This window comes from Bufo gargarizans, chromosome 2 (assembly GCF_014858855.1).
Source record: "Bufo gargarizans isolate SCDJY-AF-19 chromosome 2, ASM1485885v1, whole genome shotgun sequence".
Classification (NCBI taxonomy): Eukaryota; Metazoa; Chordata; class Amphibia; order Anura; family Bufonidae; genus Bufo; species Bufo gargarizans.
Window position 1 is genome coordinate 93,841,181 of NC_058081.1, and position 14,800 is coordinate 93,855,980.

Genomic DNA, 14,800 nt, shown 5'->3' on the forward strand with positions numbered 1-14,800 from the left:
CTGCACGTTGGGGGGAGAAGATTGGATGGGAGTGGTGTTTGGAGCAGTCAGGGTGGTCATAGTCCTCTTAGTGGCTGATCCTACTCCATCTCTCCCTCAGTCCACATGGGCACAGCCTGGATTGGTGAGATCTCCTACCTGGAGATGGCAAGGGTGCCCTTGATATCAGAATGAGCAGTTTGGAGTACAAGGCAGGAGGAGGAGGATGATAATGATCAAGTATAGAGACCACAGACAAGGCAGGCTTGATTATGGCAAAATAACGTCTCTCCTTTACTGAATAGATGATAGGAGTCACAGTATAAATGCATGGAGAAGGCACAGTTCTGAAGTACTTCATAGAGTAGGCATTTTCCTAAAGGACTGTGTATTGATGTAATGATGGTAATAGTCATAATTCTCTGAGACTCTCTCTCTCCCTAGAAATGACAGCAATATTTCCAAATTCAATTCCCAACATGTATCTGCACTGCCCAGTCTGCGGGGTGCAGTCCTAGATCAGATGTCCAGTTTGTCTCAGAGGTGTGATGGGTGTCAGAAGCTATAAACCCAGATCAGGGGCAGTAAAGTCCAAAACCATGAGCTGTTACCGTGTGTTAACTTTACAGTACAAGCATGGCCTGCATGGTCCTCAACCAACTGCAAAATTACAATGCTTTTTGCTCTCAGAGGTAGTACTCAGCAAAGTTTCTTTTTCCACAGTAAAGATTGGGGTTTTCCTGGGGAAGAGTTCCTTCATGGACTATTTGGCAGAGCACAACAACACATGACTTTTCTTTAGCTTGACTTGCTAGTAACTATTGCTAATCATAGGAAAATGGGACCAGCCCACTACCAGGCAACCAGGGCTGCCACTTTAACTACCTATATAATAGCCTCTTTGGGTCACATAGTGCATGGATCATATTCAGTATCATTGCAAACTCTTTAACTACTTTAGTAATAAACCATAACATTAAGTCTTTAGCACTGACACTGGTGACGGGTCACTGCATTTGGCGCACAGTTTTCTTTATAGCCTAAGATTATATAGATCAAAGATGATGCTTTCAATCCACCTCTGATCACCAATGGCCTCACCAGTTTGAAGAAAATCATATCTTGATGGCATTGAAAGTTTCAGAATTGGACTGGATCCTTCATCACCTGGTGTTGGGCGAGCATGCTATGCCGAACACTAATTTTACTCGAGCATCGTGATGCCCGGCACATCGCACTGTTCGGCCGAACACGCGCGTGCTCGAGCGCGATGCTCAAGTCTCCTCCCCACACATTTGTTGGCTGCTATGCAGCCAATAAACAAGCAGGTAAGTTCTGCCATTCACTGTAATGTCGTAGTCATGTTGGCTACTGGCATTACAGTGATTGGCTGGCCAGAACGCATCATCGGGTGCTATATAGCACCCGATGACACGTGTTCGGCTCAGTCTTAGTCAGGGAGAGCTGTGCTGAAGAAGGGACAGATAGTGTAGGGAGTGAAATAGAAATATTTTATTGAAAAAACTTGTTAGAGACCCAAAAGTCCTTTTAAGGACTATTGTTGTATCTGGCAGCAATATATATTTTTAGCGCAACCTGCGCTAAATAGCTTGCAATTGTTTGGCCGCTGCAGACAGCGACATTATCTGCGCTACATCTCCTGTGTAACGTGTGCGCAGCCTAAAAATATCTGTGACATCCAGTGTACTTTTTCCGTAGACGGTGTCCACTGCGGACAGTTACATTACCTGCGCTACATCTCCTGTATAATGTTTGCGTATCCGGAATATCAGTGACATTTAGTCTAAATTTTTTGCTGCTGGTGGCAGTGACATTTCCTGTGCTACATCTCCTGTATAACGTTTGCCCATCCTTAATATCAGTGACAGTAATTTAGTGTAATTTTTTATTAGCCGCTGGTGACAGCGACATTACTTGCGCTATACCTCCTGTTTAACGTGTGCGCATCCTAAATATCAGTGACAATCATTCAGTGCAATTTTTTATTAGCCTCTGGTGACAGCGACATTACTTGCGCTATACCTTCTGTATAACGTTGGCGCATCCTAAAATTATCTGTGACATTCAGTGTACTTTTTTCATAGACGCTGCAGACACCGACATTACCTGCGCTACATCTCCTGTTTAACGTGTGCTCATGTAAAAATATCTGTGACATTCTGTGTACTTTATTTGCGTGCACACTTACAAAACCTGCGCTACTGTACATGTGACATACTTGCTAGCATATATACCATTTAATATGTGCAAGGCGAGCGGTAAGGGACGGGGAAGTGGGCGTGATGCTGATGGTGCATGCAGAGGCTGTGGCCCTGGGCGTGTTGAAACTGTGCCTGCTACCAGAGCACAAGAAACACACTCATCCACGATACCTAGCTTCATGTCCCAGTTTGCAGGGCGGCGCAGGACACCACTCTCGAAGTCACACCAGTGTGACCAGGTGGTCGGTTGGATTGCAGCAGATAATGCTTCCAGTCAGTTAAGCACCACCCTGTCTTCCACAAAGTCCAGTCTCAGTAGCCAAGAGTCTGGAAGACAGTACACAGGGTGATAGTCAGACCACCCTCAGTTTGTCTTCTCAGCACAATTTGGATGAGGAGTAGGAGCAGTAGACGGTTGCCTTCGCTACAGAGGGTAGTACCAGTGGCGTTGCAAGGGGGGTGCGGGCCGCACCGGGTGACACCAGCAGGGTCGGCAACTTGCACACTTCTCATTTTTCTTAGGAGAGAATGTGTCTGGGATTCAAACCCACGACCTTCTGTATCTTTGTATTTCAGAAAAGTTTCTGCTGGTATTTGAACCTACGACCTTCTGTATCTGAGGCAAAGCATTTACCCACACAGCCATAAGAGCTGCAATGCTTCTGACTAAAAAAATATGAGACTTCTACTGTTATAGCTGGCTACATCATATATAGAGATATAGCAGAGCTGAGTGTGCTGGGACAGCTGTCATATAGAGATATAGCAGTGCTGGGTGTGTTGGGGCAGCTGTCATGTGTATAGATGTACACTTAGCCAGCTATAACAGTAGAAGTCTCATATTTTTTCAGTCAGAAGCATTGCAGCTCTTATGGCTGTGTGGGTAAATGCTTTGCCTCAGATACAGAAGGTTGTGGGTTCGAATCCCAGCAGAAGCTTTTCAGAAATACACAAGCACTGACGACATATAGGGCGGGACACAGGAAGAAGCTGCATCGCATCGCTGACATGGAGGTAAGTATAAGTGTTTTTTTTTTATACCCGACTGTTGCTGCTATGGGGGCAGCGGGAGGCACTTGATACTGGCACATGGGGAGGGGGGTTGGCACCTGATACTAGCACATAGGGGGGGTTGGCACTATGATACTGGCAAATGGGGGGGTTTGGCACTATGATACTGGCACATGGGGGTGTGGGGGGTTGGCACTATGATACTGGCACATGGGGGAGGAGAGAGGCACCTGATACTGGCACATGGGGGGTTGGCACCACCTGATGCTGGCACATGGGGGGAGGGGGGTTGGCACCTGATACTGGCTACTGGCACAAGGGGGGGGGGGGTTGGCACTATGATACTGGCACATGGGGGGAAGGAGAGAGGCACCTGATATTGGCACATGGAGGAGGGAAGGGGGTTGGCACATGGGGGGGCATTATGGTGGGATTTATTACTCCCCCATGGTATGACCCCCCTAGTAGCAGCACCAGCCTCTCCCTGCTCTGCTATCCCTCTGCCCATTCTCCAAATCATTATTATGAAATCTTTCTCATTAGGATAAAACACATCATCAGCTCCGCCGAGCCCCCGGCCAAAGTGTTGAAGTGGCGTCCGAGACCCCCAAGGGCCAAGCCAAGTAATTGTAAGTTTTCATGTGGAGTATGTTTGTTATACACATATAGCATACACTGTGCCCCACAATATACAGTATAACATACACTGTGCCACACAATATACAGTATACCGCTACACTGTGCCACACAATATACAGTATACCTCTACACTGTGCCACACAATATACAGTATACCGCTACACTGTGCCACACAATATACAGTATACCTCTACACTGTGTAGTTTGTTCTATAAGCACCATTGTTTTGTGGCGGTGGACAGAAAATAATCTGGAAGTGCCCCTCCCGAGACCAGGCTCTGACTGCTAGGGGGGGTCTGCTGAGCTAACAGATGCCCCCTATGGCAGTAGCACCACCATAGCCCCCATATATGGCTAAAAACGTATTGCTTCGGGAGGGGGGGGGCTGTGACAGCATTTTCTACCGCACCGGGTGATACCAGCCCTAGCAACGCCACTGGGTTGTACCTATGGAAGTTTTATTCCATCTGTTCAGTATGGATGGGTAGAAGAGGAGGAAGAGGATGAGGAGATTAAGAGTCATCCTCCTGATGAGGACAGTGAAGTCTTGTCTGTTGGGACTCTGGCACACATGGCTGACTTTATGTTAGGCTGCCTTTCCCATGACCCTCGTGTTGTACGCATTTTGGCCAACACCAATTACTGGTTGTTCACCCTTCTCGACTCCCGCTACAAAGAGAACTACTCATCTCTCATTCCTGGGGTGGAGAGGAGGAGCAAATACCAGAAGGTCCTTGTGGAAAAATTGCTCCAAAAATTTCCAGATGACAACGCTGGCTGCAGAGTACGTAGTTCCTTGGCCAACCAAGGAGAGGAGACAAGGGGAACACACAGCAGTTCCAACAGAGGCAGGGCAACACTCTCCAAGGCCTGGGACAGTTTTATGACAACCCGCCAGAATCCTCACCCTGATGCGCGGCCTAGTGTCACAAGGAGGGAAACATATTGGAACATGGTGAAGGAGTACGTAGCAGACCATGTCAGTGGATGTTCTAGTTTGTCACAGCCAAGTGGACTAAATCACATATTAACATTATACAGTATATGTGGAACACATGTTTGTTTTACTCTATTCAGCCTATGTGAAATATTGAATAATTGAGCAATGCCTTCATATGCAGACCTCCAGATATTACATCTCCAACAAACACAAGACGCTGTTTAGATAGAGGTGTTATTGATTCATACTACAGCTTGAAAATCATTTTCTTGTGCTCACACACATTTATAGGATCCTTGGGAGCCAGGTAAATTTAATAAAATATCCGATTTTATGGGGACAGTAACATAGCATAGTTTTAACATAGTTTATAAGGCTGAAAAAAGACAATTGTCCATCCAGTTCAGCCTGTTATCCTGCAAGTTGATCCAGAGGAAGGCAAAAAAAGAAAACCTTCCCGACTCCATCCAGGCAATCAGAATAACTCCCTGGATCAACGACCCCTCTCTAGTAGCTATAGCCTGTAATATTATTACGCTCCAGAAATACATCCAGGCCCCTCTTGAATTCCTTTATTGTACTCACCATCACCACCTTCTCAGGCAGAGAGTTCCATAGTCTCACTGCTCTTACCGTAAAGAATCCTCTTCTATGTTTGTGTAGAAACCTTCTTTCCTCCAGACACAGAGGATGTCCCCTCGTCACAGTCATAGTCCTGGGGATAAATAGATGATGGGAGAGATCTCTGTACTGACCCCTGATATATTTATACATTGTTATTAGATCTCCCCTCAGTTGTTTTTTTTCTAAAGTGAATAACTATAATCTTTCAGGGTACTGTAATCCCCCCATTCCAGTTATTACTTTAGTTGCCCTCCTCTGAACCCTCTCCAGCTCTGCTATGTCTGCCTTGCTCACAGGAGCCCAGAACTGTACACAGTACTCCATGTGTGGTCTGACTAGTGATTTGTAGAAGTGGTAGGACTATGTTCTCATCACGGGCAGCTATGCCCCTTTTGATGCAACCCATTATCTTATTGGCCCTGGCAGCAGCTGTCTGACACTGGTTTTTACAGATACAGTAAATTCCATTATTCCAGGACTGGATGAAGGGGAGTTTGGGGATGCCTCAGTAGAGAAAAATGTAGTAGTTGACGGTTGATACTGCTTTAAGGGTTTAGAGGAACATTTTGGAAAAGTTGGCATTGCATAAGTTAACATGGGTTAAGCTAGTTCCCTCTCTCAACAAATTCAGTTATACATCATTGTGTTAATAATTCAGATATTAGGACTTTCATATCCCATATGCATCTGAATAAGCACGTCTGGGTGTAAAGTGGAGGTATTCTGCTAGGGTTTATGGTGTAGGAGAATTGCCCGTTTAGTCAGGATATAGTTCTAGCTATTGTTAGCTAAAGTTCTAGGTAGGTCCTTTGTGTTTCAGAAAAATGAGATTCTCTTCAATTGTTGTGCTTTCTGTTTGCTATAAGGTCCAGCTATGTATGAAGATGGATTGCTCTTTCTTGTGTTAGGGTATCAGTTAGACCAAAGCCACCACTGTGCTTGTGTGCAGCATGATGTGGTAGGAAAGACTGTAGGTAAAAAGGTCTATTTGCTGTCTGCTTAAAGCTTGGCAAAGTAGTTTCAGCAGGCTAGAGGCTTTAGGAAGAATGAAGCCCAGGTGTTTACTGGATATGGGGCCAAATCAGGGGCAGACATACCATATGTACAACCGGTGCAACTGCACAAGGGCTCAGTAGGTAATGGAGATACATGGCTTATCTATGTGTATAGTGTTCTTAACCTTCCTTATCTAGGCCTTCAGCAGTACAATAGATCTGTCATCTACCATTAAAGGGGTTGTGCGGTGGATTAATATTGATGACATCTTCAGGATAGGTCCATCAATATCAGATCAGCATGGATCTGACTCCTGGAACTCCTGCCAATCAGCTGTTTAAAGGGCTTGTGATGCTCCTGCGAGCGCTGCTTCCTCTTCAAAATTATATGTGCGTCACGTGAATGAGACAAGCAGTTGTAGTTCTACTGCGCCACCTCCACAAGTGAGACAATGAGCAGGTAATTTTGAAGTAGGAAGCAGCACTTGCACAAGCACCGCTACATCATCAAACTGCTGATCGTCAGGGGTGTCAGCAGTGGGACCCCCTCACATCTGATATTGATGAACTGTTCTGAGGAGAGGTCATCAATATTAACCCACCGCACAACTCCTTTAAATCCTCTGCTCACTAATCATAATGAGATGACTCTGCTGACTCTGTTCTAGACTCCACAGCAAAGCTGGAATGTGGGCTGCAGAAAACAGAAAATGTCAGCCTATTGTGACTGTTCTAGTGGTCATTCTAAAAAACTGGAATTTTCAAATCCCCTGCATAGACATATCAGGACAAAAACTAAGATATATTACCTCCAGAAATGTAAAAACAGCACTCACTTTAAGCTAAATACTTTCTATGGCAACAGTTTTCTTCCTGTTTCCAATGTGGCTGCCATCTTCCATCAAAACTCTCTCACTATACCATAAATGTATTACTGTAAATTCACTATGATACGATAACTGTACATTGGGGTTTCTCTTCCTACACGGTAAACTATTTAGTTAGACATAATTCCATCAAGCCTAATGTGTTTTCTCATTTTAGCATTTTAGATACAATGGATGATGATATTGGCAGCTCCAGGAAGAGATATGAGGATGAAGAAGGTATGAGTACAGAATTATATTAGGTAAATGGTATATTGATGGCTGCTATTGGTGATTTACAATTCTGCTCTGGCATCTCTCCAGATTACCACTCTATCTACATTGGAGTGCCAGCTCCACGGAGTTACAGAAGAAAAAGACGGCGAAGAAGGTCTTTGTCCAGCCGGGATAGGAGCAGTGAAAATGAGAAGCACTATAGCAGGGGTGAACACTCAGATACTGATGAAGGAGGAAGACTCAACTATGACAATGAGAACTATAACATCAGCAGAACCAGTAAGTGATTAACTGGAAGGAAGCGAAAATAAGGGTATAATCAATCAATACTGGTTGGCATTATGTTGGAATGTGCCCTGTGTGCTAGCCTCTATGGGAGCCCACCCTTCCCAACTCTTATGGCACACCATGGGAAGGGTCTGACTGCTTATGGGGAGTCTCAAGTCCTTCATAGTTTGTCAATCTATTAGCCGGGCCCATTTCCAGCAAATAAGGCTCAGATGTAGTAGCAGACACAATTAATAGACAAGAGAAAAACTGTGCAAATATAAAAAATACGGTCTACTTAAACATCACTGCCTCTACATGCTCATGATTAGTAGTAGGGGTCCCAGAGGTCGATCTCTCGCGATTCACTCCTAATGATATTCTATTAATCTGAACCATAATAAAAACCATTTTGGGGGCTTTCTTGCCATTTAAAGAGGCAAAAAGCACTTTGTCCTAGAAGGGTTCCTTGACAATAATCTGACCACGAAGTGCCACCTTGCAAGGGGACTCCAGCAACCAGATGTAATCTGGGGGGAACCCTAGCAGTGCACATTCAATTCACCTGCTGCATCACAACAAGAGAAATTAAAGGGGTTATCCCATGACTTATGTAAAAAATGAAAATCAGAGATCATATAGGACATGACAGTCTCTTTCTAACAAAGCTAGAACCAGCCCTGTACCTCACATGGATCCAGAGATCTCCCCATTCATTGCTCTGCTAGATTTATATTTCAAGATGGCTTCTCAAAGGGAGTGTCTTTTCTGCTGCAGCTCAGGGAGTGTGTCCTTTCTGCTATAGCTTTCGCCCTATCACAGCTCAGGACAGTCAGGAGGCATTTGAAAGATTAAGGCTCCATTCACACGTCCGCAAAATGTTTCCGCATCCTTTCCGCAATTTTGCGGAAAGGGTGCGGACCCATTCATTCTCTATGGGGACGGAATGTGCTGTCCGCATCCACATTTGCGGATCCAAACTTCCGCATCCGTGCTTCCGTTTCCGCAAAAAAATAGAATATGTCCTATTCTTGTCCGCAATTGCGGACAAGAACAGGCATATTCTATTATGTTGGCAATGTGCGGTCCGCAAAATGCGGAAAGCACATTGCCGCTTTCCGTGTTTTGCGGATCCGTGTCTCCGTGTATCCGCAAAACACATTGCGGACGTGTGAATACAGCCTAAGGGTCCATTCACACGTCCGTTGTTTCTTTCCTGATCTGTTCCGTTTTTTGCGGAACAGATCTGGACCAGATCTGGACCCATTCATTTTCAATGGGTCCTGAAAAAAATCGGACAGCACAATGTCCGATTTTTTTCAGGACCCATTGAAAATGAATGGGTCCAGATCTGTTCCGCAAAAAACGGAACAGATCAGGAAAGAAACAACGGACGTGTGAATGGACCCTAAACTGAACATGTGCGGCAATCTCAAGGAGCCGGACAAAGAAATAAGGGGGAAAAACAAACGGCAGGTGGCGCTATAAAGATACATTTTATTGAATAACTCAGTGGCTTTGCCATATTTTTAATTAAATGCAATTACAAAAGTATTCAGATCCAGGTGATGATTTGAAAACTGTAGACTATTATTTGTGGGACAACCCCTTTGAGTATTTTATGCAGTCCTTTCAAATCTTTGCGCTGTCTGTGTAAGCAGGACAAGTCGGCTCCATCGCAGTGTGAGCTGCTCCTTGTAGATGCTATGTACTCTGACCACCATGTGAGGAGTGTGAACAAAGGACCCCTTTATTAACTTAGAAGTGGTTTTTTAAACCCTTTTAGAGGGAATCTTTTAACCCATTTTTGGACCATTATCTACAGTAATGCATGCATAGTACTGCAATTATGGAGTCCAATTCAATATTTTTTTATTTTCCTACTGCCCCCATTCTCCCACTGTCAGTTCTGCACTGAAATACATAGTCAGGACTGCTGCGCATGAATGAGTCCTCTCTATTATGTTAGAACAGCACAGCAGTCCTGACTGTATTTCAGTGCAGCTTTGAGTGCTGATAGTGGGGGAACCAGGGGCAAGTAAGAAAATAATAAATAGTGGTCTTATCTGCAGTAGTACGCATGTATTGCTGTAGATAGGCCAAAAAAGGGTTGACAGATGCCTTTTAAAACCATAATGGTGCCCAGGCATAATGCTAGGCATCAGTTCTGCCACATACACATTGGTCCTGTTGACCACCACACAGTGAGTTGTGCTCGCCTAGGACCGGAGAGCTGCCATAATGTTTTCTATATTTACGATTTTCATCTTCAGACACCCTTTTACAGCTACATATATAACGAATCTACATAAAAAGGTGAGTAACTTTGTAAATACATTGCATTATTTATCTCGTACTCATCCTGAATCAAAAAGAAACAGATTCCTGCTTCGGCGCTTCAATACCCCACTTTGGTCGATCTTTGTATGGTAACAAAAATTTCTTTATTAAATTTAAAAGGTGCGCATGAGAAAAACAACGCATTTCGGGGAATTGCAAGTCCCCTTCATCAGGTTAAAATGGATATCCTGAATGGATAGTCCTGAATTAAAGACTGTACTATAGCCCGGAACTGCATTCATAAGTCTGCAGGCTTCAGAGCTGAAATCTGCTGGCCATTCTTGTTAAGTCAATATAAGAGTAGATCTTGTCAAATTAATCTGTATCTGGGAAGTGACATTACTACGTCAGGTACTGTACAGTAATCTGATGTAAGAAAATCCATTAGACATCAGTTTTTAGACCCTCCTTTTTCTTCTAAGAAAAAGTAAAGTTTTCACTAAAAACTGATTCTTGCGAAGAAAAGGGATACAGACATTTTGAAAATGACGTGTACGTTAAAAACATAGTGACGTATCTCTGAAATTGCATACATTTGTATACATTTTTTTCATGTTAAAGTACATAAAAAAAGAGATGTGAACAGCCCTTAAAGAGCACCTGTCATCAGGATCAACCCTATACTACCTGGTGGGGCTGATCCTGCTGACAAAAATTATAAAGGGATTATAATTCCTTTTGAAATTTTTTGCGGCATTCTTCAGAAAAAGTGAAAAAGTGTTTTGTTCTTTATGCAAGTGATAGCTTCAGCGTATCAAGGGGTGAGGCCTTGCCACTTAGTGCCCCTTAGCTCCTCAGCTTTCCAGTGCTGGCCATGCGGCTCTGTGCAAATCTAAAATGGTATTCAGAGACGACTTTATGCTTCAAAGGGGTTACTCCACAAAGAATATTGTTCATAGTTACATCCAGCCCTTATATTTTTTGTATTTACATTTATTTATTTATTGAGTCCTGAGATTATGTTATAGCGTCATCTGCTGTACAGGCTTTCTATGTCCACCTCAGTAAATGTGTTGAGGTGGACACACATGCTCAGTCTTGCATCTCTCTGCTTCTTTGAGCCAGCTGCTTCTCAGAGGAGATGCTGAGCAAATGAAAAGGCTGTGATGACACATAGTGGTAGTGTTGTGTTTCTTTTTACCACAATTTTCTAAAAATGCTGAAAAAACTAAATATTTTTAGATATATGAGATTAGAAAAAAGTGAGATGAAAAAAAAGCTTTTCTTACAGCTCAATCACCTTAAATGGGACTAAGGGCTCTTTCACACTTGCGTTCTTGTCTTCTGGCATAGAGTTCCGTCGTCGGGGCTCTATGCCGGAAGAATCCTGATCAGTTTATCCTAATGCATTCTGAATGGAGAGAAATCCGTTCAGGATGCATCAGGATGTCTTCAGTTCAGGACCGGAACGTTTATTGGCCGGAGAAAATACCGCAGCATGCTGCGCTTTTTGCTCCGGCCAAAAATCCTGAAGACTTGACGCAAGGCCGGATCCGGAATTAATGCCCAGTGAAAGGCATTGATCCGTATCCGGCCTTAAGCTAAACGTCGTTTCGGCGCATTGCCAGATCCGACGTTTAGCTTTTTTAGAGTGGTTACCATGGCTGCCGGGACGCTAAAGTCCTGGCAGCCATGGTAAAGTGTAGCGGGGAGCGGGGGAGCAGTATACTTACCATCCGTGCGGCTCCCGGGGCGCTCCAGAGTGACGTCAGGGCGCCCCACGCACATTGATGACGTGATCGCATGGCACGTCATCCATGCGCATGGGGCGCTCTGACGTCATTCTGGAGCGCCTCGGGAGCCGCACGGATGGTAAGTATACTGCTCCCCCGCTCCCCACTACTACTATGGCAACCAGGACTTTAATAGCGTCCTGGCTGCCATAGTAACACTGAAAGCATTTTGAAGACGGATCCGTCTTCAAATGCTTTCAGTACACTTGCGTTTTTCCTGATCTGGCGTGTAATTCCGGCAAGTGGAGTACACGCCGGATCCGGACAACGCAAGTGTGAAAGAGGCCTAACAGGGACAGACTGAGACCCTAAAGTGGCACTGGAAAAAAAAAAAAAAGTAGCCCCATGTTGTAGGCGGGTCGGACCTGAATGGAGGTGGGGCAACACTAGTCGTCAGGGATAACAGAAGTAGACAGGGCCAGCAATACTGTAGTGCAGCACAGAATACTGCTGCCTCAGCTGCAGTATTCAACTGTATCAACATTCTAAGGAGTTGAATTCAGGAGCCATAAGTACCTGATGCTCCTAGCATTAATCAATGATGAGCGCATCAGTTCACTATGTACCTGGCCAGCGGCAGTGAGGAGGGCTCAGCGCCCCCTTGGGCATCGGCCCACCAGGAAATTTCCCTGCAGGGAAAAAGTATGTGGACCCTCTTTTCTAATCTAATACAACTCCCTCAAAAGCATATTCCAGCACTTTGATAACAATAGCCTGAACTTAGAAGGATTGTCCAAGATCACAATATTTAAGGGCTATCCTCAGGAGTCAGGATAGATCATAATTTTCAGATCACTAACTCTCGGCACCCCGGCTGTTTAAAGGGAAACGTGGCGTTTGTAAACCAGAATGAAGCATACTTACCATCATATTCATCACATACTTTCTTATGTGTAGTGCAACATAACGTAGCATGGCATATCACAATTTACTTAATATCCCAGCACCCCGTTACACTTCCCAGTGGTTTAACATGTGCCATCCTGCTGACTATGCAGGTGTAAGAGAGGTAGAAACGTATGGCCTATGACCATTTTACGGCGTCCCACTCGAGGGTGGAACAGTGACTCACATGGACTCGACAAGGTATAAGTTGAATGGCAGTTTACACAGATTTAGACAACAAGCATACAATTATAGTCTTAGAGCACATAAACTTCATGGTTACAAATAGTACTGTGGCACAAAGCTTGGTGGTTGCACACACACAGACGAGACACAGGGCTTGATGGTTAACAATAGCAATGGAACAGTCTGTACATGCAGTTTGCAAAGTAACTTCACAGACACATGGGAACAGTCCCCAATACAATGATACTGGTAAATACAGGGCTTAGCAGTTGAACTGGGTCACTGGTCACCCTCTAAATTCAGGGTACCCGGATCATGATTACCCATGGTACAGTCTCCAGGCTGGAAGTGATCAAACAACTTGCAAAATCCAGGAGCGAGTGTTCCCTCCAAAAGGCCCAATCGGTGACAACAGTCCAGAAGAGGTCTATTATGTAGAGAGCTGTCCATAACCACACCATCAAATCCATCTGCATCCACGGATCCTCCTCGCTGCTAAGTAACAAGTCAGTTATGATGGTACACTGATTTTACAGTGTTGCAGAACAGCCTGTAATGATAAAAAAAAAGAAATTTATGTAATATTAGGGTCACAAAAAATATTAAAAATGTTCATTATTAAATTGCATATATGAAATACAGAACTCTAAACTGCATTGACTAAGGCTCGGGTCAAATCACCTCTGGAAACAGGATTTTGTGACCTCACTCTCTGAAAGCCCCTGTCCATGGTAAAGCACTTGAAACCTTCTGTAATCTGCTCACTAAGCTGTGTAGCTGAAGTACAGAAACTTCAGTCACTAGAGAAGAGCACAGAGGGCCAGCATGCAGGCACCACCTCCAGGTAAGATCTGAGAACATCTACCTATCTATCTACAGTATATATTATCTGTGTATTATCTATCTAAATATGTATCTATCTCATATACAGGTGAAACTCTAAAAATTAGAATATCGTGCAAAAGTCCATTTATTTCAGTAATGCAAATTAAAAGAAATTTTAATAATGCAGCTTAAAATTAGAATTTGTGAAAAGGTTCAATATTCTAGGCTCAAAGTGTCACACTCTAGTCAGCTAATCAATCCATACCCCCTGAGCAAAGGGGACCTGAGATTGTGACTTTGGGGTTTCATAAGCTGTAAGCCATAATCATCCAAATTATAAGAAATAAAGGCTTGAATTATCTCGCTTTGCATGTAAGGAGTCTCTCATATGTTAGTTTCACCTTTTAAGTTGCATTACTGAAATAAATGTACCTGTATAAATCACCTGTATATGTATTATCTATCTCACATCTATTATCTGTTTGTCTATATCAATCCATATATATATATATATATATATACAGACGTGGACAAAATTGTTGGTACCCTTTGGTCAATGAAAGAAAAAGTCACAATGGTCACAGAAATAACTTTAATCTGACAAAAGTAATAATAAATTAAAATTCTATAAATGTTAACCAATGAAAGTCAGACATTGTTTTTCAACCATGCTTCAACAGAATTATGTAAAAAAATAAACTCATGAAACAGGCATGGACAAAAATGATGGTACCCCTAGAAAACACAGAACATAATGTGACCAAAGGGACATGTTAATTCAAGGTGTGTCCACTAATTAGCATCACAGGTGTCTACAACCTTGTAATCAGCCATTGGGCCTATATATATGGCTCCAGGTAATCACTGTGTTGTTTGGTGATATGGTGTGTACCACACTCGACATGGACCAGAGGAAGCAAAGGAAAGAGCTGTCTCAAGAGATCAGAAAGAAAATTATAGACAAGCATGTTAAAGGTAAAGGCTATAAGACCATCTCCAAGCAACTAGATGTTCCTGTGAGTACAGTTGCACATATTATTCATAAGTTTAA

At 43.6% G+C, this 14,800-nt stretch overlaps 1 protein-coding gene across 1 annotated transcript in view; it reads left to right on the forward strand.

Moving 5' to 3' along the window:
• The first annotated feature begins 7,467 nt into the window (after positions 1–7,467).
• SLC4A5 (solute carrier family 4 member 5) overlaps positions 7,468–14,800 on the forward strand; it is a 105,110-nt gene continuing 97,777 nt past the window's right edge. Inside the window, exons 1-2 of the mRNA XM_044283126.1 lie at positions 7,468–7,516; positions 7,601–7,792. Of these exons, the coding sequence (XP_044139061.1) occupies positions 7,468–7,516; positions 7,601–7,792 (241 nt within the window). The remainder of the gene's footprint in view (positions 7,517–7,600; positions 7,793–14,800) is intronic.